The sequence below is a fragment of the Myodes glareolus genome, chromosome 27, assembly GCF_982192425.1.
Source record: "Myodes glareolus chromosome 27, mMyoGla1.1, whole genome shotgun sequence".
Classification (NCBI taxonomy): domain Eukaryota; kingdom Metazoa; phylum Chordata; class Mammalia; order Rodentia; family Cricetidae; genus Myodes; species Myodes glareolus.
The window spans coordinates 36,241,420-36,269,043 of NC_142052.1; the positions used below are offsets into that span (position 1 = coordinate 36,241,420).

The 27,624-nt window shown below is 40.3% G+C and overlaps 1 protein-coding gene across 3 annotated transcripts in view; it reads right to left on the reverse strand.

Annotated features, from left to right (window-relative positions):
• Window positions 1–27,624, reverse strand: part of Tmeff2 (transmembrane protein with EGF like and two follistatin like domains 2) — a 282,612-nt gene that overhangs the window by 121,653 nt on the left and 133,335 nt on the right. For all 3 annotated transcript variants that reach the window (XM_048456057.3, XM_048456056.3, XM_085684183.2), the window contains exon 5: window positions 15,472–15,568. In XM_048456057.3, coding sequence (XP_048312014.1) covers window positions 15,472–15,568 — 97 coding nt within the window. The remainder of the gene's footprint in view (window positions 1–15,471; window positions 15,569–27,624) is intronic.

The window sequence follows — 27,624 nt, forward strand, 5'->3', positions numbered from 1 at the left end:
CAGAACCCTGGGCTTCTTGTGTAGTCTGCTTCATGAACAGCTCTAAAGGTACAAATAGGCCAGATTTTCTGCTTAATTCTGAGACCACAATGGAGACTGATACAGATGTCTATGGCCTGTCTGTTGCATGTGCTTTAAACCTGAACTGAGTCCCGTGAATATAGCACAGGACACATCCAAGTCCTGCAGGATTCACCTGTACAGAGTGGCCCTTTAGAACCTTACAGGGTTATAAACAACGCATTAATTTCCAATGTGTGTAAACTGAGACTCATTGACTGAACTTTTTATTTCAGTCGAAATCCTTCTAAATGCACACAATAGATATTGTGGAACTTTGAACTGGTTACAGCGTCTTGACAAATTTATCTTTTCTAATTATAGTAGGAGCACTAATCATTCCCTTCTTTCCCTTAAATTCAGGGCACTCAGGTAAATTTTATGACTAATTGCAATGCTTCTTGAGCCATAGATTTTCTCATAATTACTTGTGTTCCCTCTTTTACCTGGCTCCTTCTCCTCAACATTGTTTTGTTGCTCAACTCAAATTTTCCCTCTCATTCAAAGAGCTTCATTTTGTGCTTACCTTTCTAAAGTGCCTGCTTTAAAGGCTACAAAGAACCTCCTGCTTTCTGTGTTTTCTGAAAGGATGGCCATCTAAATCTCAACATTGTATTTCTAGTAATGTATGGTTAAAATACAGACTGGAAAGTGCTGTGTTCTAGAAACGACAAACCATCTTCTCTAATTTAAAAAGCGGTGGTGGGAAATTTTGACTCCCTAAGGAACGAGGAACAACGATACTAATTCACATGGGTTGTCTCAGCAAGTTAGAAGGAGATCTCAGTGTCTGTTTGTTTGGTTAAAATAGGGCAAAAGATGTTTCACAGTATGTTAGAAACACTATGTATTCCCTGATTGAACCATGGAGCTAAGATTCAAAGGCTACAGAGATGGAAAAATTAGAGTAGATTTGTCATTTAAGGCTTCTTGCCCATAACTGGCATAACAAACAGATGCTGAAGAACAGGTTACAAGCATCCCTAACATCCGCAGCATGCTTCACGGGGGCTGTTCCTGTAAACCAGATCTTACAGTGAAGACTGCATTAGAAACCTAAATACAACATGCATAATTGGATTGCATGACAGCAAAGCCAAAGACCATTCTCACCGTCAGTATCAATATGAACATTGTTACAACAATGGATGCAAAAGCCAGAGATGCAATGAAACCATCTGACCCGTGATCGTCATTACTGGATAGTTGGTCATAGTGTTACTAGACACAATATAGATAAAAAGACAAGTAAGTTCTTTCTTGATTTGAATGGGCAAAAAAATCCAACAGTGAATCATGGACGTGGAAGATTGTGTGTCCTTAATCAACTCTAGGACTTAAGTTCTTTTACAGATTCAGAACTGCCTGAAGGAAGGGGAGGTCAAAGCTCCTGAAGAAAGTATGCCATAGAATATTAAACATCTACACAGGTACTCTGTCTTCCATCTTTACCTGGACAGATGCTAGATACTTGTGAGAAAACAATATCAAATCTTTCAGAGACCACCGGACTGTTATTAATTCCTGCTGGGTAAACTTATCATGTTACATCAGCAGCCAAAATAGAGGCTTATGGAGGACAGGTCATCAGTAGGTATTTGGTTACGGTCCATTTCATAGTCTTTGAACATATCCCATGATTACACAGGGATAGAAAGAACACTTGAAGGAAACACAGTTAGTGTTTGGAAGAAACTCCACTTTAATTCCTTGATTGGAGGAGCATGGAATAATATTATAGGAAAAGCCAAACAAAAGAAACTGGAATTGACTGTAAGTAAGAAAATAGTAAGCTAAAACCAAAACCAGTCATGCGTTCAAGAGGGAATGTAGAGATGGCGCCCACATGACACATCGCCAGTCAACTTGACTGTGCTATGTAAAAAATGGGCTTTGTAGGATGAGAGTGGTTATTAAAATCCTAACCTGGTGATGTCTCCAACTGCAGAGGCTGTACTAGGTCTAGGTCCTCTGTTCGAGAGGAGAAAAACAGCCCCAGTGCTAATGGGACCCACTAAAGTGAGAAGGAGCGACCCCTCTGTACTTTCTGTAAGACATGATGTAGAGTATAAAATAAATCCGATAAAATTCATTAAAAATACAGTGAAGCTTTGTGGGACAAAATTCTATGGAACAGGTTGAGCCATCTCTTCTGGGACATAGGACAAGCCTGTGCCTGAGCCATATTGCCTAGTAGATCTGATGGCTCTTGAAGTCAGAGGCAGAGAAGAAGGCTGTTTAGAGATTTTTGTAGACACTTTGTGTGGCCCACAATACAGGCACATTTTTGAAGCAAGTCCTTGACATTTTGCAAACAACTATTCAAATTCCTTGCAAAGATTAGTTCTCGGCCTTCTATAGGTCTTTGTGGAGACATAGTTTACCACAGGCTACCAAGTCACTGTGTGAGCTAAACTCTACCTCAGAATTGAAAGGTATGTCTCCCATGAAGCCACACACTTAAATATACAGAACAGCACTCCATTGAAAATGAGAGAGCTTGAAGGACACTAGGTACTGCCAGCACAAATGAGGACAGGAGAAGGTGTGTTAGTTGAAGGTTCCTACAAACCATGATCTCCATCCTGGCCACTTCACCTTCCTGGTTTCCCCTGCACCCTGTGGTCAGAGGGCATTCCCTACTCACAGCTGATAGCATAGGGCATGGAGCAGATCAAGTCCAGAAGATTCTGCTACCACCTGCAAGGAAATCCTCAAAGCCTCAGAGTCTTTTCCTGGACACTTAGGAAGGAGAGCTGGGGTGAAAATACGCCTACGGTGATGTAGGTGGGTCATCTGTCTATGTGTTGCTTTCATTGGTTAATAAAGAGACTGCCTTGGCCTTTGATAGGACAGCAGTTTAGATAGGCGGAGTAGAGAGAACAGAATGCTGGGAGGAGGCAATGAGGCAGATGCCATGGAGCCAGCTGCCAGGTCAGACATGCTGAATCTTTCCTGGTAAGCCACCACCTCGTGGTGCTTCACAGATTATTAGAAATGGGTTAATCAACGTGTTAGAATTAGCCAATAAGAGGCTAGAACTAATGGGACACGCAGTGTTTAAATGAATACAGTTTCAGTGTAATTATTTCAGGTGTAAACTAGCCGGGGAGCCAGGATCCCAGCAGGAATGGAGCCCGCTGCTTCTTATGCAACACTATGGTGTAGAACTTCAAGCAATGCCCCTCTGGTTTTCTTTGCTTGGAAGAAATAGCGGCAGAACATGGTTATACACCAACTCATGATCTGGTGGCAAATATCAGAATTGATGATAAGGGATTTGGAGGGAATATGATGGGGAAATTGTTGAGAAGGAAATTTTGGGAAGTTTATGTGTAGATCTCTGTCAATAGACAAAGCCAGAGATTTTCGGTGCCGTCGTTGCTTCAGGGTGATTTTAGCCAAGGAGGATTTTGATAATGGAGTGGTCAGAATAATCTATTTTGTGAACCCTAATAGCCTACTGATTCTGTTACTATCCTCTCATTGCCTAGGAGACTGATAAAGCGACCATGAAGGTGGTCCTAGCTGATCTCAGAAAGATGATATTCCAGTCACCAAAACAAGTCAGGCAGTAGCCCAGTAGCTCTCACCCTGTGGGTTGTGACTCCTTTGGGCTGAATGACCTTTTCACAGGGGTGGATGACCTAAGACCATCGGCAAATAAAGATATTTACATTACGATTCACAACAGCAGCGAAATTATAGCTACGAAGTAGCAACAAAAATGATTTTACGGTAGGGGGTCACCACAACATGAGGAGCTATATTAAAGGGTTGCAAAATTAGGAAAGTTAAGAACCACTGTGACTGTCACTAGTAAGAGTTTGGTCTCTCATGGGCAGAGACGGATGCTGAACCCCAACATGGTATCATTTTCTGATACCTGGTGGTAGTCTGATTAAATTAACTTTTTGATGAAATTCTCCTGGGAAAAAGCATTTTGTCTCTATTGGAACTGATGCTCCATATGTTGAGTTTGCTTCCCTGCTTCTAGTTTCTCCTCAAACATCCGTGGAGAGATCTTAAAGTAGGTGGGCCTGAGCTGTAGCAGGAACCGTGAGTCTCAGCCTTCCTCGGTGGTTTCTCTATTAGTTCCCATTTGAGCTCCTGCTCTGTCTTCCTTGATTGATGAACTGTGACCCGGAAATTAAAGTCAGCTAAAGCCTGTTCTCCCCAAGTTGCCTCTGTTCAGTCTTCTAACACATCGTCAGAAGAGGAACCCACCATGGTATTCCATACCAGATTGTTGCCAGCCGAGTTTTATAGCAAGGAAAGCATGACCATGGGTCCATTGCTTGTGAAATCCAATGGCTTTGCCATTATTATTATTATTATTATTATTATCATTATCATTATCATCATCATCATCATCATTATTGAAGAATCCTGGAGCAGGTGGGTAGAAAGAAGAATGGAAGAGATTTCTGACGACCCAGTGATAATAGTAGCTAGCAGCTAATGCTTTGCACTGAGTCAATGTCTACAGATCCCATATTCAGGATCACTGTTTGAGGAATGATGAAATTGTTACTTTTAATGACTCACCAGCATTTATTTTTATTAAGGCCTTTCAAACTTTATGCTCTGGTGACCCCAGGGTTTCAGTGCTGACTGTTGGAGGGGTTAGCTGCTCTCAATGGTCTCATGACTCTGAGTCAGTACCTAAGGACTGAATTGCTATGCTACCGCAGTAGTGACCCTGGCTATTTAGGGTAGCCTGGGTTATTACTATAAACTGAAGAAACCAATGAGGTGATCCCTTGGTACTACCATACTCTGTGATCAAAGTCAGTGAATTAGCACAACCTCAATCTAGGCAGAAGGATAAATGGTCAGTAGCTTCCAGGAAAGGCTTAGTCACCATGCCAGGCAAAGAATGATGACCAGCTAGGATTTGCTGCAGATAAAGAAACTCCAGTGGACGGAAATGGGGATACGCATCAATTAGGATGGTATGACTACTCACCGGAATAAGGAATGCTACTCTCATGATTATATTCTCATTTTATTTTTCAAAATGGAATAATGCCATACTAGCTTGTCAAGTGCTTAGTCTTGGAGTCATGGTTTTGTTTTGTTTTTTTTTTTCAATTAACCCCTTTAACTACCTGCTCATCAACCTATTTACTTATATGGTGATTAATTACTCAACTATTTGTCCGATTGAACTATCAACCTATCTAATAATTATATTTCTCTGAAGAATTATGAGTAATATATTGCTTTGTTAATAAGTGCAGGGCTTTTCTTTTTCCTTCATTTCTTTTTAATCTTCAAATTTGAGCAGCCAAGGCAAATAAATGCTTTTGTATTTTTTCCCCAAGACAGCTTGCTTTCTAATGAGAGTAAATCATAGTCAATCAGAATTAAATGTCGTAGTGAAGTACAGTGTGCTATCCTTATTTTTCATTAGAACTGATACTTGGATGTTGTATCTGAATGTCCTAACATTCCACATTTAGGTGGCGATCTATAGTTTTAATAGAAATGTGTCAATATTTTCTCATGTAAATCTATATTTTTCGTCTTAACTTTCCCTGCATTGTTGTATATTTCTCTCAGACATACATACTTGAATATCAGTTGGCTATGAGTCAGCCTTTATGGCTTATTTTGGACCTACTATTTCCTTTATGACTTCATTCAAAACAATTTTGGTTGACGAAATGAGCTTAGAGAATGGTGTGAGCTGTTAAAGGCATTGAAAAGGCTGCGGTGACCAAGAAAAGGCAACATGGTAAATAATCCACAGATGATCGTCCATCTCAAGGGCACTGCTCTCATTTCCTCCATTTCATTCACGGAAAAAGATGAATCAGGTCATCTCTGAGTAATTTTGTTTTCTCATTGAGGGGCTAGAGAAATTCATTCTGTCTTACTTATTCCATTCATCCCTTCTTGCCAGCTTCCCCCTTCCATCCATCCTTCTTTATTGTTCCTTCCTGGATCTACTATTTAGACCTTTAGCAATGTTGATTTTGTGCGTGCGTGCATGCATGTGTGTGTGCGTGCGTGTGTGTGCATGTGTGCACACGTGCATGTGTGCTGTGTGTGCATATGTGCAGAGGCCATGAGTCGATCCTGGATGTCCTCTTGCTCTCCACATTATTTTCTGAGATAGGGTCTCTTACGGAGCCCAGTGCTCACCAGTGAGTTAGACTGGAAGGTGGATGAGCTCTGAGGACACCCCATGTCACCCTTCTTAGCTGTAATGTCTCCTTTCTAGGCGTTGACATTCGTGCTCGGAATCTGAGCTCCGCTCTTTGTTTACACAGAACGTGCTTTACCCACTGAACTATCCCTACTATGGATTGTGAACTTGGGTGTTGCATGCAATTTGTTCAGTAACTCAGTAGATATTACACACGCTGCTTGGACTGTGGGGCATGGGAGTAGATGGATGTGGACTGCTGAGGACAGCTCACTCTACTGTTGCTCAAATAAGTAACGCACACATTACTATTTGAAGACTAGTGAAGATTTTACACAATTTATCGACCTCTTGGCAGACAGCTTCTCAGTAAACAGCTTTGATCCCTCAGGAGGTCACTGTATGCACACTGCCTTTCTCTTGAGGTAGGACAGCAAACTTGTCTAACACGGGGTACATTTCCACTCTCAGACCAGTACCTAGGAATCGATTTGGTTTGAGTACTGAAAAATTTGAAAGACCAGTCAGATTTGGGTCACAGAAAATAATTCAGGTCTAATTAAAATGCTATTGTGTGTCCAATTTTTCTAAAAATCACTGCCAGCCCCTAAAATAAATCCAAGCTTCAAGATTAAATACAAATTTTGAGCAGAGATGACTGTGTTGATGGACAAAATATGTTTAGATTTATACAATTCACGTGAATACATGGGAAGAAAACACATTAGTAACCATTTTAATAAAGATGTCACATTGCTATAGTGCTTGCATTTACGTATGCTCAAAATCTCTTTGCTAAATCTGAAATATTACTATAAAAATGATATGGTACATAGGGAATGTGATATTTTATGTTACATTTTATAAGTCCCAATTCAAGAGACATGTCTGGGCAATACTAGCCATATGGGGATTGAAACTCTGATCTATTGGATCATATTTATTTTTTACTAAAGAACGTTGATTTCTTTTTTCTCCTATTTCTTATCATGATTCTTCCTACAGCAAAATTGGACATTTATAATATCATCTATAATTTAATATATGGTAATATATCTCCTTCTGCCTCTTGAGAGTGGATAGATAGCCCATGAACTTTGTCCCAGGTAGTGAGCAACAAAATTAAACTTTGTCCCTGGATTTCTCCTTACTCTGTTCTTCACACAGCCCTATGAAACACTGTGGAGTGTGGCACTCCAGTCATTGTCACAGAAACACAGCCCAGCTGCAGGTAGACTCTGATAAATAAACGTCTCTTTGAACCCTCCAATCAGTAAACGCATTTAGCCACACACAAACATAGCTAGAGTAAAGATATTCACCAGCCATAAGAATTTAATATCCTTACCAAAACCCAAAGAGATGAAGTTTAGACAATGTTGAGGGAAAATGAGAAGAAACCCTCAACGTGCCTTGTAGCATGGTCATTGTAGGTGTGCTAACCGCTTGGTTTTACTGCTTCAGATGAATGAACTTTGTTCTTTCATTTTGTTATGAGGCATGAGACCCTATGCTAAAGACCTGATGCACCGGAGACAAGTGTCATACATATTTGTGCATATGCACGTGGACTTGCTCATTTGTGTTACCTCCTCCAATACTGAGAAATTTTGAGCAGACGGAAACATCAAGATCTCCCACATCGAGGCTTTCCCTCCTGTTTGAGGGCTTTGGAGACTTTTATTTACCTTTCTGCATGAGCGACAGTTTCCTCTTCTTAAAAACATAAAGTATGAATTATTTGGTACATTGAAATTCATGGTGTACAAGTTAAAAGTCTCCATAAATCTAAATATTTAGGATAGCGTCTTAACACCCAGGAGACACATTTGTGAAACTTCTGTCTCCTCTGAGGAATATAATGAGATGCCTATTTTTATCTCCGAGACTGAGAAATCAGCAATTCCCCAAGCTCTAAAAGACATCAAATGTGAGGATTTGTTCACTGCACACCAAAAGTTAAGCAATAGTACATTAATAATGTTTCACTATTATGACAATTAATGTCACGCGATCAGGATCACTCTACAGTGAGTCTTTGTAAAACTGGTAAGAAAATTGGAAGAGTTAAATTCATAGAAGAATCACAATCTGTGTTGAGAACTTTGCCTACTCTGACTTGTTGCTATTTACAACAACTTTGTTTTGACTTAGAATAAAAGTTACATGATTGATACTATGTATCCCAAAATATGTAACACTACCATATATAAAACACACGTGGAACGTTAGAATTTCTTACTCCTGTAGCTTTCAGTGTTCCATCCTAGATCCAGTTTCTAGCTGGCCTGTTTCAATTAAGTCTAATCAGTGCCTGGAGCCTGGAAAAATCTCAAGAAACTCCAGAACTTAATGCAAGGGCCCAGTTCCCTGTGAACTAGGCTAGGTAGGTATTAGAGATTGGCTCATTTTAAAAGTTTGAGGGAACTTCATGAATCACACCCCCCCCCCGCTTTTTTTTTGAGAGGATGGCACAGCAATTGGCTTTTAAGTAGCCATTGCATAATTGAAGTGCCCCTGTGCTAAGCCTGACAGTATCATGTGTGGGTTATCTTCCCTCGAGTTCTTGATCAGGAGTGTCCTGAATACCCCCCACCCCCAGAACAATACTGGCTGTTCCCTTTGCTCTGGGTTGCCGGCCAGAATTTGATGGTGAAGCACTATTGTTGAATATACTAAACTTTGGGTCACAGGGCATCGAGAAAACAGGTTGGCAGCGACCAGGAAGTTTTCTCCAGTCTGCTAGCTTTTCCAATACCAGAAGGGGCTTTGCAGGCTGCTGGGGCGGAAGCATCATCAACAGCCTTATCTACTCGTGAAGCATGAGTGTGGCAAGATGCACTCATAGGCAAAATAGTGGCCTCCATGTTATGGGAATGGAGTGGGTGAAAGAGTGAATGGATTCAATGGGGATAACCAGCTGCTTTGTGCTTAGAGTAAAGGTTTGTTTCACAGGGGAAAGCGTATGACTGTTACAACAAATCCGACCATGAAATAAGTTTCTTAAAAAGCCATTTATACACACAACAAACAACAGATTCTCTAAACTGGACCTCTGGGTTGTTTTTATTTTCTGTTTGACTTGTCTCACTGTTGTCATGAGTAAATTCATGTTGGAAGGCAGTCCTAATTTGGCTTTCACCACCTTAACACTTCTTAAGCTAGATAACAAAGGAAATAATAAAAAGGAAGCCCTTGAAGGAAAGACTAGACAGTCAGTTTACAACAAAATCCTGGCTAGTTAGCAAGATTTTCTTGATTTCACGTGCAACCCTATCCGATCCTTCTACTCAGAAATATTCTGCTTGCAGCGGTGGGTCTGTTCCACTGACATCAAAGGCAGTTTCTGAAGAAGGCATTTGCTGTGTTTACTTGGAGGTGTCTTAAATTACCCACTCAGAGTCACACCCCAAATGCACCCAAGTCAGCAGGCTCTAATGTCTAATTTACTTATATGTGTGGTGAACGCCAGAGCCAAGGATCATCCCTGGCCATTACCCTGTTTCAAATATTCATGAGCCTCCATCGTCCAAAGTGCATTAAGGGTCGAAGTGATGCCAGGAACACATGGTCTCGCGGTCTTTCTAGTGGCAAGGAGTCTCCTCAGATCCGAGGAGCAGGATGCTAAAGACTTCAGATTAAACTGTGAGAGACCCACAGGAAGGGATGTCAAATTGTCCACCCTCCTCCATTTACAAGACAGCAAACAAACAAACACTAGGTGCACGGTCTTGTGAACAGGACATCGGGGCTGCTCCTCTCCTGGTTCTTACCCTGCGGTTGGTCGCCGGCATTGTATATACCTGCAGTGTGGTGTTTTGATACTGGAAGCATTGTGGCTGCTTTCAGAGACAGAAATGAGTGGGTGCTGAAAAATTGACAGCATTTAAGCCAGCGCAAAATCGCTAATGGAGGCTGTGTGGCATGTGGTAAACATTACAAGCGCAGAGTCAGAACGATGAGGGGCTATCAAGCAACCCCATATAATAACTGAGTAACTGAGGCTCTCCCCTTCCACTGCCTGTCAGTGGCCGCACCTGCTCCTACACCTGTGCTCCTGTTCTTGCTCTTGGCTGACACTCTGGAAATATTCGGCACTCAGCCAGCTTCGTTCCCAGCCATTCCTGTGATCAGGCCCGGCTATCAATGTGCGCCTTAAAGAAAAATACATTCAATCAGGTATCAACCCCAGGGCTCTGAACTACTTTTGACTGACAGGGACCCACAAAAGTTCCAGGCTAATTACTTCTAAGAACGAGTTCCCGGGGCCTGGAGTTCCTACTGACCTACTTTGGACTCGCTGAGATAATTTATCAGGTAAGATAATTAAAGGAATATAAAGCGGTGTCTAAAATGAACCATGTATCAGAAATATTTGCTGAAATTGTAAGTTCTTATTCCCACTGCTATCAGCCGGTGCTTTATTACTTTGCAATGAGCCAATTTCCTCTTATTTAGAAGTCGTTCTTTTCCTGTATAAACTATATTTGCACTATATATTTGTGATTTGCTTTGATATTTAAATATATAAATTTTGATTTTTTTTTCAGGACAGTGGTCAAAGAGAACAATTAACCTTTTAATTCCTTCTGTTTTTTTCTTTCTTTAACCCCTCCCATGCAGGAACACAAGAGTTTCTTTCTTCATATCAGTGACATCAGTGTTTCTACTGTTCTCAATCTGCCTTTTTAAAAAAATGCTTCCATATTTTTTCACTTCCTCCCCTCCCCCAGTCTTTCCTGCCCACCTCCCCTCTCACTCAGATCCACCATCTGTGTCCTCTCGGATAAGCGCAGACCTCCTGGGGACATCAGCCAAACACCAGACAGAAGGAAAAGTTGCAATAAGGCAACCACATACTATCCCATAAAGGCTGAACAAGCAACGCGGTAGGAGGAAAAGGATCCCACAAGTAGGCAAAAGAGTCAGAGACAGTCCTAGTTAACACTGTTAGGAACCGCACAACAACACCTCGCTGCTCAGTCACAGCACACAATGCAGAGGATCTAAGTCAGACACCTACAGACTCCCTGATCTCTGGGAGCTCCCGTGAGTCTCAGACAGTTGATTCTATGGGCCATGTTCTAACGGCGTCCCTGATCCCTCTGATTCTTCCAGTCCTTTCTTCCACTCCTCCTCAGCACTCCTAGAACTGAAGTCTGTCTTCAGTAAAGGACGCCTCTATTCCAGCAGTCGGCCCTCTGCAATGTGCACGGTTTATCCGGCTTGAGTTTTCTCTCTTTCTCTTCAAGCCAAGTCCTGTCTTACACAGAGGTAAACACCCAGAGCTGAAGACACTTTTGTAGCAAGAGTCTGGCTTTCCTATTGAGAAAACTAATCATTTCCTAATTTCTGCAGTCTTGGTAATTTCATAAAAAAAGTGAGACAGGAAAAGAACACCAAATGAAACCACAGTACATAGCGCTTTGTCTCTCATTAGACTATAAACCATCCGTTCCTGCAGCATTATAGCCTGTCGACACCATCTTCTAGCTATTATTTCTGACCTCTGATTCTGCTATCTGTCCCTCTTTTTCTTTTCTTCTGTAATTCCTTATTTGCAGTGCATCTTGCTTCTTAACTCCAAACCTCCTCTGACTGTGGAGATGAGATTAGCGGACTGCACACTGACTTATGAATGCTAACAAAATGTTTATCTTCCTCATGGGAGATCTCCGAGGAACTCGACTCAGCCCCATGGCGGAAGAAAAATGTTCACATCTCAGGCCAGGTTTAAAGAAAGATCAGGATTAATTGTGCACTTTTGTGTGTTCATTCCAGGGATAATAATGATAGCGTTTGTCACTACTATTTATTTATCTATACATAGCTATATTAAGTCATGAAAAAGGAAATTTGTATGCAAGAAGCTATGTAAAATCGACATCAAAGGAGAACGTATCACAAAATATTGTGATGGATTCTTTATTGCTCCATAGCCCATGAAGAATTTGATGTTTGCAAGAGAACCCAGTCATAGTTTCATCCCAAATCAATAGTGTCAAAAAGCCCCTCTTGTCGCGAGCATTCTGCAGAACAGTAGGTCAGATCACTCGCTGAGTGCTAACTACCTTACTTTACAGTCTCTCTCATTCCATGCCTATTTAACTTCATTTATTGCTCCGGTCTCCTGTCCTTCATCTGTTTCCAATCTACTTCATGGGCAAAGCAAACACAATATGTTAACATACAAAGGTATTTAGGTAAATGAAAATCAATGCGCTGGTGTCAGCGTAATTCTTTCTTGCTTACCTCGGACATTTAAACTACACTCTATTCGAGCATTAGGAAGCCTCACTCTGTCTGGGAAATATAATGATGCTCTTGGCTCACTGCCCCTGCAGTCTCTAATCTTCACAGCTATGGCCACTTAGTCCCCATCTGGAGGTTCAGACTTACTCTGAATTTGGAACTGATCTTGTTTCTAGGCTGGGTCGTACAAGATATCTTAGCCAAAAGCTAAGTGATCCAGCATCCAGCCAGCCTTTCCGCTGATTTCATTTTGACCTTGACATTGATCACTCCAGTTTAGGTTACATTTCTTCTACCTCTTGGTCATCTAAGGCAGGCCCACTAAGTGGACTTGGTTAAGTCCCTAGTTCATTATCCTGTGTGACACCCAGTTCCTGGAGGTTCTGTCTTGTTCCCCTCTCTTTTTCATAACAAAGCTATTTCCAAACCCATTTGTCACGCTGGGGTCTCAAGGACAACTGCTGATTCCTTCTGAGCCCATGAGCCCGGCACAAAAATCCTTGAACTCCATTTATACCGTGAATCTCAAGTTTTTCATTATACTAGAACTAACCCTCTGCTGGCTTGGATATTTTCCCACTGCCCAATGTAAGGATTTTTTGAGTCATCAGCTCTAACCCACAGTTCTGAGGAGTCACTGCGTATACAGCGCCTACAAGCTGCCAATGTCTTTCTTCTAGGCAGGCTTGCAAAGACATATTTTAATTACATCTTTGCTGGAATTGTCATGCCAACACCGTACACCTACTTTCACTGCATACCTCAAACTCTTAAAGATTCATTTCTTCTTAGTAAAGGAAAATAATCTGCATGGCCATTTTGGGAAAACATAAACCTTGGGACAAGTTTGTACAAATGATCAAACACATAGTAAGCAACCCAACATTTTTAGGTCATGGTATAATGTCATGTCTTAAATTCTGTACTTGGATAGTGTAACTGTTAGTTAAAACTGATCATTATAAACCTGAGAAAGGAAAGAAAAGAAATTATTTTAAATTCTCCTGCAAGAACAGTACATGCTCTTAGCTGCTGAGGAATCTCTCCAGCTCCCCTCTATGTACATATTTTTTTTAGAGGAAAACAAATGTCTGCGTGAAAACTGATGGGAAACCAGAAATGAAATCAGAAATTCTTTCAGTCAGTCATTTCTCTCAAAGTAGCATTTCCATAACCACTTAAGAAGTTTCAGAAAAAAAAAATCTAAGTATCAATTCATTGAAATTTTGATTCAGTAAGTTTGGGTTTAAACTCACAAGTTGAGATGCTTAAAGAATCTCAAAAGAAATTCTGTGATGTCCCACATTAGGACCCATAAATTTATCAACATCGGGATGTCCAGGATGCTCTGAAGAAAATATACACACTTTCTCCTCCAGATGCTTCAGTGAGTTTGTGCATCAGGGATGCACTCCTAGCTCTCCGGTCACTGATGGTGTTTGATACCTGGAAAGCCTACTGATGTCTGCTTTTATGAATAGATGGTTATTCTGTCTGGCTGTGTAGTGATAGCGCTCATAGCTAAGTGTCCCAGTGTGCTCAGGTGGTATATTTGGCTTATTCAGCAGTAAGATGTATTATAAGTCCCTAATGGTTCACTCCTGCCACATGTATCCATTTTGTTCTTATTTAAAAAGTGTTCATTTTTCTTTAGAGCAATTCTTTCTACCCATAGAAGTTTTATCAAAATGAGTGTTAATAGCGTTCCGTAAACAGTTTTCATATTGAAGCCAATAAATGATTTTCTGTTTTTGTCAAAGATGCGAAGTTTACGTAAAAGAGAAAGAAAGAAGGGAGAAAGGGAGATGAAGAAAGGGAAGGAGGAAGACAGAGCATGTGCGGAACAGACACGGAGACTCGAGAAGGGAGATGGAGGAGAGAAAAAAAAGGAAGGGAAGGGAGAAGGAGATGGAGAGAGACGTGGAGAAGAATGGAGGGAGGAGAAGGGGGAGGAGAAGGGGGAGGAGGAAAGGGGAATGAGTGGAGGGAAGAGAAGAGATGGAATACCAGACTCTCTGTGACCATTGTTTTATACATTTTGCCAAATGACCAGACCAGGACTAATGCGCGTAGACCATTCAGGAGGCGAAGTACTTGACACCCATTCAAAGTAATGCGGATTGTCATTGTTCGGCATATCTTCATAAGAGAAACTGAATTTTCTGTAGAGGAAAGGAAAACCTAATGCTGGAAGGCACTCCAGTGCGTGTGTGTGTGTGTGTGTGTGTGTGTGTGTGTGTGTGTATGCACGTGTGCATGTGTATTTGGCTTAAGTGTCTTGTCAGTTTGGCTGTGGGTATTCACATGCGTCCTCTCCTAAATCTCAGCTGTTACTTAGACCCACAAATCAGAAATCACGTTAGTAATCACTGTGGCTAGAACACTCTGTCCACACATTTGTTCAAATGCTTGACACTGAATTGCATGAGAAGAGATGGTTTGGGAACGGTGATTGTGTCGTGTATACTGAATCCTCTTTAAATAATTGATTAATTCCTTCTATAAAAGAAGACTAGGGAGGTCCCTTGCTCCTTATATTTTAGGCTACAGTGAGGCCATGCTGTCTACAGGAAGTCGACACTAAGTCTTCCCCAGGATGGACGTTGAACTTCCTAGGCTCAAGAAGTGGTAAAATATGTTTCGGTTGTTTTCAGATACCCATTGTCTGGTGTGTTTGTTATGCAATCTAAAGAAACTTGGAAGTCATCTGTTGATCCTGGATGACATTTATCTTATAGAGATGTTCTAGTAAATATGATTCCCCTTTCTGTCTGGTGAGACTGACGTAGGTTGCCAGTGACGGTTCTGTTTCCCGTGAAGACATCTGCTTGTCTGACCCACCTCCCAACTGAGCTCCAGAAGCTTCACAGCCCTTTCTGCTGACCGCCTTTGGAAGTCAGAAGAGAAATAAAAACACGGAGGACGTGTTCTTTGAAAGAAGAGCCACTAAATACAATAACAAATACTCTCAGAAAGCGTCTTAAGAAACGGAAGCGGCGTCTTACCAGACGTCCTCAGCGTCTTCATCACACTCCGCACCGAACTGGCAGATGTCACAGGTGGATGTCTCCTTCTGACTGCTTTCTCCAGAGCCTTCGTGGACTGTGGGACAGAAACCACACATGAAGGGCATGCAGACAGATGTGCACGCAGGGTTGAAAATATTGCAAGAATTCTCGGACAGACCTGGGGTCCCTTGCTACTGGACATAGCATCTCTCTCTCGTTGCTTCCCCAGCTTTAAGGTTGAATGGGCAATGCTGTGGCACTCACCCTTATGGAGTGGATGCTTCTGACTGTGTCCACGCGGCACAGCACAAACAAGAGGGCGTATAGGGTTTTGAAAATCGCTTAGCGAGTCGTTAGATTATATAAAAGCTGCTTCTTTACAAATGATTTAGACTGGAGGAAAAATCCAGGGAATAGGAAAAGTATTTTGAGTCTCCTTATTCCTAAAGTTTATATTCTTTTTTATTCAAAATATTACAATCTTAGAAATATTAGATGAGTATTATTATTAGATATTTCCATTTCAGCCTTTGCCTGTTGCATAAAAGAAACCATGTTGGTTGAATATAAATATTTAGGAAAGAATTTTAAATCTTGAAGTCTTATTTTGTTTGGGCATATGTGTGTATATGTATGCTTGTGTGTTGCAGAGCCCATAGCAGGCAGAAGAGGGTATCAGATGACCTGGAACTACAGTTAGAGGTGAGTTACCTGATGAGGGAGCCGGAAATTAAATTCTATCTTCCAGAAGAACAAAAAGGACTCTTAACTAATGATCCATCTCTTTAACCACAAACTCGATTTTTTTTTGCGGGTTGTCTTGAGTTATGAACATAAATTGTGTTTAAAATATTAATGTAGCTACTGGTTATTATTGATATTAGTCTTTCGCCTTATGGATACGTATGGAATGGGCAAGAAGCAGACAAATCACAAATTAGCCTCTCAAAATCAGTACAAAATGATGCAACAGAGGAAGAAAACATTCTAGAAACCATCGCAAAGATTGAGCACCACTTCTGAGGTAGTGACTACTATGTGCGCAGCGAAAACAGGTAAGGTGAAAGAGAAAGTAACTTATTGAGAAGTGAAAAAAAAAATTAATAGCCTAACTACAGCAGAGACAATCAGTTTCCAGGGACAGAACGTATTCTCTTTGTCAGTGTTCAGGCATCAAAACATCCTTAAAGAACCCATCCTCTAGAGAAGTCATGATTTCAGCGGAAAGGGGGTGTCACCCCTCCATGGGCCTCAGGAGCATTCTATACAACATAACTGGGCAGCGCACTCTTGGCCTGTTCCATCCAAACCTGTTTGAGTAGCGTTTCCCATTTTCTCATCAGTTTGTCTTGGTCTATTCATGAGTTTTTCGCATTTACAAAAGTAATTATCTTTCTTGATTTCGACTGGGAAGAAAAATGATTTGGTGGACAAAGACGCAAACACAAAGGACCCAAAGCGCCTGTTAGGAAAGTTCCGATTCCTAGCTCTGACAGCGAGACTGAGAAGGGACTTTTTCTCAGATCTTCAAGTTTTTTCTTGCGCGTGTTTATATATTCTGATGTTTTCTTTCCATTTTCCTTATGCCTAGTAGTTTTAATTTGTGTTTAAGTTATGAATCAAGTGATTCATTTTACAGGGCAAAAGTGTTGATAATATTGCTTTCAACCTAGACGTTTTAGTGAAGAGAAAAACCCCGTGGAGCTTCTGAGGAAGAAGGAATTTAGCTCTGATAAAAGAGGCAATACTTACATCAATCTACCCTACCGCCCTAGTAGAGCAAGACCATGGGGATGGGAGGGAAGCTGGGCCCTCACCTCGGGGGAGACTGATGATTGAAGCTGCCGTCTTCATTACTTTCTTATTATTAATGCAACACAGAAGCTGCTAATGGGAGTGAACCTTTTAGGGTTAGCCGGTTAGCAGCTCTCAGGCTACGGTTTCCCCTCCCTCAGGAACATACCCCAGCGAGGGGAAGGTGCTTAATGGTGGGTGATAGCTCTCAAGGGCAGGCCCATCTTCTCCAGCAGCTGAGCTCCTGGCTGAGGAATCTAACCAAGAATGGCGGAGGGGTTGCTAACTCAGCAAGACTGACCATGGCGTTCTTACCCTAAATAAGCCATGCCATACTCCAGGAAAGGGAGTGTTTGGAACTTTTTTCACAAGGATGTGTATGTCAGAAGGAGATAGAGCACTGCCTTGTCACTAAATACATGGGGAATATAATGTTTTGCATGAAGTCATCCACAAGAAAGCGAAAAGAAAATATTTCCTTTGCACCCGAAATACCTGTTTCCCCTTTATAACAGATAAGCAATTAAATCAGCTGACTACTGTTTAACCCCATAGGCCATGGGCTCTTAAGTGGGGTTGGCCTCACAAATTGTGATAGATTCTGTTTGCTTATTTATTTATTTGTTTATCTTGGCGATGCTGAATTAATGGCATGGCTTGAGGCTGAAGTATGTGCATTATAGTAGCAAACAACAAAAATGAAGCCCTAAAAATCAGACCATTGGGTAAGAGTCCGTCTAAGGAATACCCAGAAGACATCGGCAGACCCACGTTCTGGCACAAGGTTTCTAACACTGGAAACACACAAGGGGCATCAGGAGGTGCTGTAAAATTCAGATTCCTACGCGATAGGGGTGAAGAGCGGCTTTAGATTCTGCTGTTCTTACCGCCCCTGATGCTGGGGACACTGTTTCACTTTCGGGGAGAAAGAACAGCACCGTGCATCATTTCAAACCAGAACGCACAAGCTATTAGTGGTCAGAGAAACTAAATGGGCCAGAAACAAGCTTGTTGTAGCTATACTCGACTAGAAAGCATCAGCGTGTCTTACTTAGCAAGAATCAGCTTGATTATATACAGTGATCTAGGCATACATCGGTACTTGCATAGAGGCTGAAATATGAACTATAATTCTCAGTAAAGGTCACAGTCACACAAGCTTGTAGATCACTGACTTCACTCCTGCTACAAGCTCAGTGTTTTACCTTTTAATGTTACTGGGTTTCATTTTTCTATCACATTCGGCAACTTTTGTACCTGGTGGGCTTGACTGTAGCTCTAATTTTCTCTTCTTCCTTTCACAAACTTGCTCTAGGAAGCACTCATAGTGGACACCGTGACAGGACGGGTGTGTGGAGAGAGGACACCCAAGTGTCTTTATTCTCCAGGACCGATGTGCTGGGGTGACGTCTTCTAGTGTAACTCTGACCCTTTTGTACATGCTAGTGTTGACTTTTCCTGTTTGATTGGGTTCTACTCTTATTTTTATTAATTCCCTTGGTGCTACATTCTTCGGCTATAATTCATTATTTTTCAAGTGTATTAACACCTTATTTTCTAATCAAGCCACTTCAGTCTAATGACTTCCTCAGAAAGGTTGCATTAACTGCACCCCAAATCTTTATATGTTTGTAGTTCCCTAAAAAATACACAGTTATGTATCCATTGAAGTTTCTTCTCTAACCCATGGATTACTTAGTATTTTCTTTCTTAGTTTCTAAATATTTAAGCACTTTGAAAGATTTATTGCTTTTATTTTCTATTTGTGAATTCAGTAATTTATTTTGTCACAGGTAGAGACATAATTTAATCTTTTGAAATTCATTAAATACTGTTTTATGCCTCAAGATGCAGTTTATGTGGAATCTTAGAAATTGCAGGTCGTTTCTTAGAAAACACTTTGCCCTGGTGGGGACTAATTTTTTGTTGATGATCATGGCTGATAGCACTGCTCAGTGGCTGGAAATGTCGTGATTTTGGTTTCTATTGAAACTGTTCCCGAGAAAAGAGTTCTGAAATCTATACTGGTGATGGTAAGGTTGCTTCTGGGTCTTTGTTTTTGTCGGCGCTGTCTCATGGTAGAAACTGTTTTACTAGTCTTCTGAAGTGTCTTTGGGATGTGGTAACAGTCTCCAATCATGAGTAACTTGGTTCTCATATTACTAACACTAGATTCCTTTTGCTTTCTTTCAATTCTTTGACATCCAATCTCTTTGTTTCCATTTGTCTAAAGGTGTTTCTTACAAACCATTGCTTTAAGCACTTTATAAAGTTTATTAAAAGGAGCCGGGTGGTGGTGGCGCAGCCTTTAATCCCAGCACCCGGGAGGCAGAAGCAGCAGGATCTCTGTGAGTTCGAGGCCAGCCTGGTCTACAAAGAGCTAGTTCCAGAACAGGCTCCAAAGCTACAGAGAAACCCTGTCTCGAAAAACCCAAACCAAACAAACAAACAAAAAAGTTTATTAAAAGGTATTTCTTGTAACCAACATGTGTTTGGGTCATTTCTTCAAAAACCAGTTTGAGTAATTTTTGTAGAAACCTGAGTGTGATGCCATTCATTCCAACCTAACGACTCATCTATTTGATTAAGTAACCAAGCTGATGTTTGATTCATATTTTCCATCAGAGTGGTATGTCTCTTTTTATTTTATGCTTTGATATTTTTTCATTTATTTGTTGATTAATTGATAATTTTATAATATTTATCTTATTATATCTTAACTAATAATTCTTGGAAGAGAGGCTGAATTTCCTTATGTTATTCCTTTGGTGGTTACACTGAGATGACAATATGCATCTTTAAATAATCATGATATATCCCTTTATTTTATTTACCATAAAAATGTATTTCTGACGATTTTCTCCTGATCTTTACATTGTTTTGATCATATGTTTTATTTATAACACCATAAAATTATGAATATGCAGAAATTTAATGTCCATCTTACTCTTTGTTAATTTGACAAGCAAAAAAAGGATTTCAGTTCTAAAGCTCTGTAGATTATGGTTAACCATTTGACTTCTGACCTAGACCTGCCCGAACTCTCTAAGATTTGCTAGAGTGCACATTCTGCATGGAAAACACACCCGGAAAATCACGCCTAGAGCAGGCTGGATCGTTGGTCCCCATTATTGCTTTCTCATTACATAATGAAAGGATTATATGCTCCATGCCACAGCTGTCTGACCTGTAGCTCCATGATGCCATGCTTCGCCTTCTGCCATGACCTGGCATTGAAATGTGAGTGCAAGTGAGAGAACATGGCAGAAAGCTGTGGAAAGGCCGTCATTTGTATTTGTATTTTCTAGTTCTCTCTGTCGATATAAAAGACACATTGTATGATATGCGCTGTTCCTTCAACCCGTCTCAGAATGAGGAGACTTATGGAGCAGAGTCATCGCTGACCATAACTCTAGAAGGAAGAAGTACATCACCGACACCGTACACTTCCTAGATTCTGAAGTCATTTGTTACTGTAGCTTTACCTATGCAAAAGAGACTAACCAATCATAGTTCAGTGTTATTAATACATTCCAAAGAAGCAAGCTTTGCCACACCTCAGATTTTGCTTATTTTCCTTATCTGTACAGCTCTAGACCGTCTTTATTTTCCTCCAAAACTTTTATCATTTCTCTTCATTGCCAGCATCTGCTCTGCAAGGGTTAAAAGAAGTCTCCTCTGTTGCATTTTGATTTTCTTCCAAGATAATAGCAACTTTGCCAGTTGAAGTGTGGCTTCCATTTTTTTCATCCACACAGTTTTAGGTCATCACTTTGACCCACATATATGGTGGGTCATTTACATTAAAAATAACACCAGCACTGAAAATAGCATAAATATATCCAAACTGCAACCTTCTGTGTACTGAGTCTGAAATAAAGAAAACAACCCTTTAGCTATCGGGTGGTATCAAGAAAATAGAGGAGAAAAGATTTCCAGGTTGAATTTGTAGGGCGTATTTACTAGGATAAGTACACTCAAACTATTATGAAGATGAGAAAAAGGTACAACTTTAGATACATATGTGCAAACCCTAATATGATTATTTTTCAAAACTTACAATTGTTTTTTCTGCTTCCTTTTATAGTCAAGAGGAACTTGATACTAAAATAATTCTAAGTAGACTTTGAAGAATTTCTCTTTTATTTACATATGTAAAGAGTTCATAAAAGATCACACTGAGGGCTGGAGAGATCAGTGGTTAAGAGCATTGCCTGCTCTTCCAACGGCCCTGAGTTCAATTCCTGGCAACCACATGGTGGCTCACAACCATCTGTAATGAGGATGGGTGCCCTCTTCCGGCCTGCAGACATACACACAGACAGAATATTATATACATAATAAATATATATTTAAAGCAAAAACAAACAAACAAACAAAAGATCACACTGAGTGTATCTGTAATAACTAATGCTGTTTGCTTCTAAAATTATGAATACTAATTCTTAATTATGAATATATTTTATAAAATATCTATGTCCTCATCTAAAATAGCTGAACTGAGTTTTACCTCCAGCAGAAGACAGACTCCATTTACAGATCAGGAAGAAAGCTATAAAAAGCCTACATTCAGATGTGGAATAAGGGGAACGCTCCCCCATTGCTGGTGGGAGTGCTAACTTGTTCCTTTGCTTTGGAAATTAGTATAGCAATTTCTTAGAAACTTAGGAATCAATGTACCTCAAGACCCAGCAATGCCACTCTTAGGCACACGTGCAAAGGATGCTCAGTCATACCACAAGGACATTTTCTGAACCATGCTCATAGCAGCATTATTCATAACAGCGCCTGGAAAGAACCTAGATGCCCCTCAACTGGAGAATGGATAAGGAAAATGTGGTACATTTTCACAACGGAGTACTACACAGCAGTAAAAATAATGACATCTTGAAATTTGCAGACAAATGGACAGAACTAGAAAAAAAAAACATCCTGAGTGAGGTAACCCAGACCCAGAAAGACAAATATAATTTGTACTCATTCAAAAGTGACTTTTAGACATAAAGCAAAGATAATAAACCTACAGTCCACAACCGCAAAGAACCTAGACAACAAAGAAGATCCTAAGAGAGAAATACATGGAAAGACAAAATATCCTGAATAAGCTGGGAGCATGGGGGTGGGGGGGAGTGCGGGAGGGTAGAGGGGAGGAATGAAGGGCAGTGAGGAAAAGTGTATAGCTCCGTTAAAAATAATAAAGTATAAGAAAGGAAAGAAAATAAAAAATTAAAAATGTCCACTCATTATTCAATTTATACAAGTAATTTATTTTGTATTCCAGGGCCAGTTGGCCTCTCAGACATTTCTCCCACATGTGAGTGACTTGCATGTAGCAGCTAACATGGTTCATGAGAACTGCTAGCAGTTCCTCACATGTATGTGACTTGCATGTAGCAGCTAACATGGTACATGAGAACTGCTAGCAGTTCCTAGAGGTCGAGAAAATTCCAAGCTGTTTTACAGCCATAAGCGACTTTCTTTAATATTTTCAGAGATTTCCCTGTTAATCCCAAAATAAATTTTAAAAACTAAGAAAAAAATACCTTGCTTCACTTAAAGTCATGTGAAGAAGCCCTTTGTCACTTGGGTAGTAGACTGTTGTGTATTTTGGAGTGTTGAATTAACAGGAGAGGCGCTCTGGCTTCAACTATATAGTGCAATGCTTGGTACCAGTTCATGTCTTAATTCAACATGAGCTTATATTTTAGGAAATCCTATATTGTTATTTTCATTGACTTCAAAGACATACAACTATGCACAGTTTTAATTGATTTAAATACCCCACACAAGACAGCTAGAATTTTGGTTATACAAAATGACTTAAATTTCTAAAGCAACTTGAGAGGTTCAAGAACAAAGTTAAAGACTCTTTAAAAAGACACCATTACATAAATTTTAGTTTTTCACAATTAAGCTAGTCCGTTAGAACTAAAAAAAGGGTTTTGTAAATAATTCCAGATATTCTATCTTCTTCACAGCAATGAAAAAGAATTTAAGAGATTAATACAGGGTTACTATGTTGAGATATATTTTTCCTGCCATTATTTAAGTCTGACTGACTTACCTTTTCCTGTCTGTGTTGGCACTAAGAACAGTTACTCAAACAAAGTAAGAGAGGAGACAAATGAAATCAAGGAGAGAAAGGAAGGAAAGGAACCAGGCAGGCAAGTAAAGTCTGATACAATGCAGAGAAAATTTCACTTAGAACTATTTGCTATGCCAAACTTCATGAAATGATATCATATCAATTATATGGTAATTATAAGCAAAAAATAGTCTTATTATTCAAAGCATAATTAATACAAAACATCTCATGAATATTCATGTGAACGAATTTGAATTTTTCCTTAATGAATGTTGGAAAGATGAGAAATTCAGTGTTTGTTTTTTTTTTTTAAAATAATCTATGAGAATAGGTCTGGCCTACTGTAGGAGATGTTGGTCACCAAATTGAGATTGGAAGAGGCTGTGACAAGCTCAGAAGTTACTTGGTGGACATAGGCGAGACTGCCATATAGAGTGCACAGGTATGTAGCTAGAGAAAGAAGCATGAACTAGATTATCTCAGACCAAGATGGGGATCTCCGTGGCAGGGTTGCAAAGCATCAGTTCATACTGAGAGGAAAGATGGAACAGAGAAGGTCAAATATTGACCGTGGGGGTGGGGGCGTGTGATGACAGAAAGTCCTGGAGTTTGCAGAATTACATAAGGTCCTGGGAAAGAGATTGAATTAGGGCAAAGCTGGAATGTTGGTCACAGACGCAGGAACATGTGTTCTACTAAAAGAGAGAATGCCAAGTATGTGGAACTACCACTGGATGTCATCGATGAAACAGGTCTTGTTTGGTGGAATCTTATCTGGGCTGCCTCTGCCTAGGATGGTAACCAGTGAACGTGATATAATCACAGAGGCAAAGACGGAAAGTCCTGCAAGATAACAAAAGAGATGAAAGTTGGTCTGTCTTTTCTACAACTTTGCCTTATCAATGAAATTTTCTAATTAGCAAATATGATGAAGAAAGACACATATGTTTATTAAATCACATCGCTGCGTGTCTTTAGTCTAGTGTTTTCTGTTGGCAGTGGAAATGTATTTTGTAATGCAGAGAAGTTCCTTTCATTCATGAAGGAAAGACTAATTGCCAGCTGCATTAGCATTTACTTGGTGTTCATTTTAGTAGAGACCTCATAATCTAGCAAAAAGCTATATGTCACGTTTATTCCCCCCTCTTTTTCCCAATACCATTGCCACCACATGACTCAAAATCTCATCAGTTTACCTAAGGTTTAAAGTAACTTCCTGCGGAGCTGACCTCCATATCCCGGAACTTATCTTTCTGGATGGATAACCTACGCACCCCATGGAAATGAAAATCTGATCATGCCACTCAAGATTGGAAACAACTCACAGTGATCCACCTGTTTGACTCCACTCAGGCCTGGAACTCGGAGTGTTAGGAGAGTGTGGACAGAGTATTTCTCCAGTACCAGATTTTTTTTTTTGTAATAAAACCACATGTCGCTTTGTTTAGCTCACAGGCTGGGGTGGAGATTACCAGGAGAAAAAGGCAAATGCTTTCCAACCTCCAACGTGCTCTGACATCCAAGGTGTTATCATGAAGGAAGTGTTGCAGGTGAAGCTAAGCCAATCCATCATTCCAAGTGAGGACTTTGGAGGAAGTCCAGATGGTTCAGCACCTCAAAAATACATCCCTGGCCCAGCGCCTGAACTTCTTATGATAATGGACTAAAAGTTTCTGTGTGGGCCCAAACATGCAATTATAAAGCAATGTATCAAAAAAAAAAAGAAAGGAAGTACTAATCTTATAGAGGAAGTCTTACAACAAATCATCTAAATTATGTTCCTTCGTGAAAGAAACAAGGACTGAGGAAGGGGTAGGGAGGTGGAAGAAGTGTCCCTGGTACATTTCCTCCAAGTCCAAGTTCTTCGTAGTATAGTGGACCTGGGAACGCAGATTATACTAAAGAGATTGTTTTCTTTACAGTTGTGGATGAAGACAAGAATAGAATCAAGAATGGGCACTGTTTCTTTGGGAACTTGTCTCTTCCAGATGCTCGCTGTTCACTGTTAGCCTGAAAATGTCATCATCTAGCTCCTGACTCTAGGAGAAAGTTGGTGGTAAAATTTATAAAAATCAAGACTTCTTTAATCATATAACTTATTGAGCATAAAGAGGCCGGGGAAATGAAAGACTAACAGTGAAAAAGCCCATTTTGAGAGTTCAGAGCGTTTTATAAAACTACCAGCTACTGCAACAATTATTTTAAATTGCCTCTAATATTTTCCAGCCTACTTCTGTGATAATGGCGGAGCTCTTGGGTTTTGAAAGCACAGTGACCCCCACACTATGAACATTAAGAGGCAGAATGTAGTGTTTATGAGCAGGTTAAATATTTCCCAGATCCAGGACCGCTGTTTATTCCAAGAAACCCTGCTTTTCCTACAGTTTCCCCTTTGCTACCAGTGCTGGTCTTTTGAGTCCATCAATCCCTCCTGTCAATCTCTCTTCTATGTTATACCTGACTCAGATGCACTGGTCTATAGTTTGTGACTACTGGTCGACCTCTGAGAATTATTAAGAGCCTCTTTGGTACTGTTCTTTCTTGGAAAGGCAGCCAGTACCCAAGACAAAAGATAAACGGTCTAATATTCACTCATTCAAATCTACTTACAAGTAAAGGCAAAGAAGAAGAAATATTCAGTTTTGTTTTATTTGAGGTATGAAATAAGACATGACTTGCGAACACCACCTGGGAAGGAAATGCAAAATGAAGCAAAGTCTACCCAGTGGTCTGTGAAAGTCAAGGAGCTAGGATAAGTTAGAAATTGACAGAGATGATTGACTTTTGAGCCACTGAGAGAATCCTTAGCTCACTGTAAAGCCGTTAAGGGGCAAGAACAGTTGTAGACAGTCATCTACACATTGAAAGGCCATGACTATTAGCAGGGGTTTTGCCCCAGTGAGGTGGCCAAGTCATCCAAAAGGAAATTATAAAGTTTACAAAACGGACAGTGTTTCCTTTAGAATCCTGGGAGGCCGGTTTTGTAAACATGGTATGTTTTCACCCAAGCTGCCCTTATTAATTTCTGCATCAAAATGTATTGAACATTTACATGGACTTGGACTGTAAGATGATGAATCGGGTCATTTGACATATGACTTTTTTTGCTGGATTTGGAAAAGTCATGTCTTCATGTCTGGGGGACATTTTAGCCGCTGCAGCCACAGGTCTCGCGGGCACGGCCATTAGTTCTTATGTCCCACAGTTGTTTCAAAATTACAGAGTTTAAGGACACATTTTACAACTTTTTCGGGTATAAAATATGACTTATATTTGTGAGTGAATAAAAGCACATTGATGTATATATTAAATCCAAGAAGCAAACACTTGAAAGGTCAGAACATTTGTCTTATTATAACACGGGTCCTCTACTGACAGAGTACATAACAAAACACAGCCACATTTTTTATAAAACTCAACCACTGCCCAGATTTAAGACTATAGTCACTATTTAAAAGGCATAGAAAAACATTTTTAGCAAATACAATATATTAGTTACTAAACATGTAAATGGCATTTAAAAAAATACTAGTGTAGTTGGCACAGAAATCTCTGTTGCTTAAAAATAACTTTTTAATTGATTTTATTTTATATGTAATGACTAGTTACTAGTAACTAAACCAGTAAGTGATCTTAACTGCTAAGCCATCTGTCTTATACCCATTAACTACGTTCTTAGTTTTTATTATCTTTTGGGAATTTGGATTCCTTATCTAATTTTCCCATTGTCCCGAAAGATCTTCAGGATCAAATCCCATGTCTCTCCTTCTTTCATTTTCTTCTTCTTTCTTGGGCTGAGGACTGGACCTAGAGTCTCAAGTAGGCTGAGTAAGCGCCCTATCACTGGGCTACATCCTTGTCTTTATTTGTTTTTTTAACAGTCTTAGCACAAGGCTTAAGAGATAGTAAGTAGAGGCATCACAGAGGGGAATTTCGGAACTCTAAACTTTGACTTGAAGCATGCTTAGATGATTAAGTTGAGATTGAGGAGTCTCTCTCACTGTGAGGCCAGCGATAAGAAGAAAGATCAGGCAGCCCCTTTGGTCATTGGTAAAGTTGTCCTCTTACTGCCTGTGTCTAGGGCAATATTGCATTATCTCGATGTTCTGTGGCTGACCGGCCTACATAATTAGTTCTGGCCGAAAAGCATAGGGCAGAGCCATACAGGTCAGACCTGGGCTACAGCATTTAACCGCACTTTGTAGGGTTGCAGGCCCTACTAAGCACCCTCTCCATTCTATGTGAAAGGCACTTGAGGGAGGCAAGGGCGG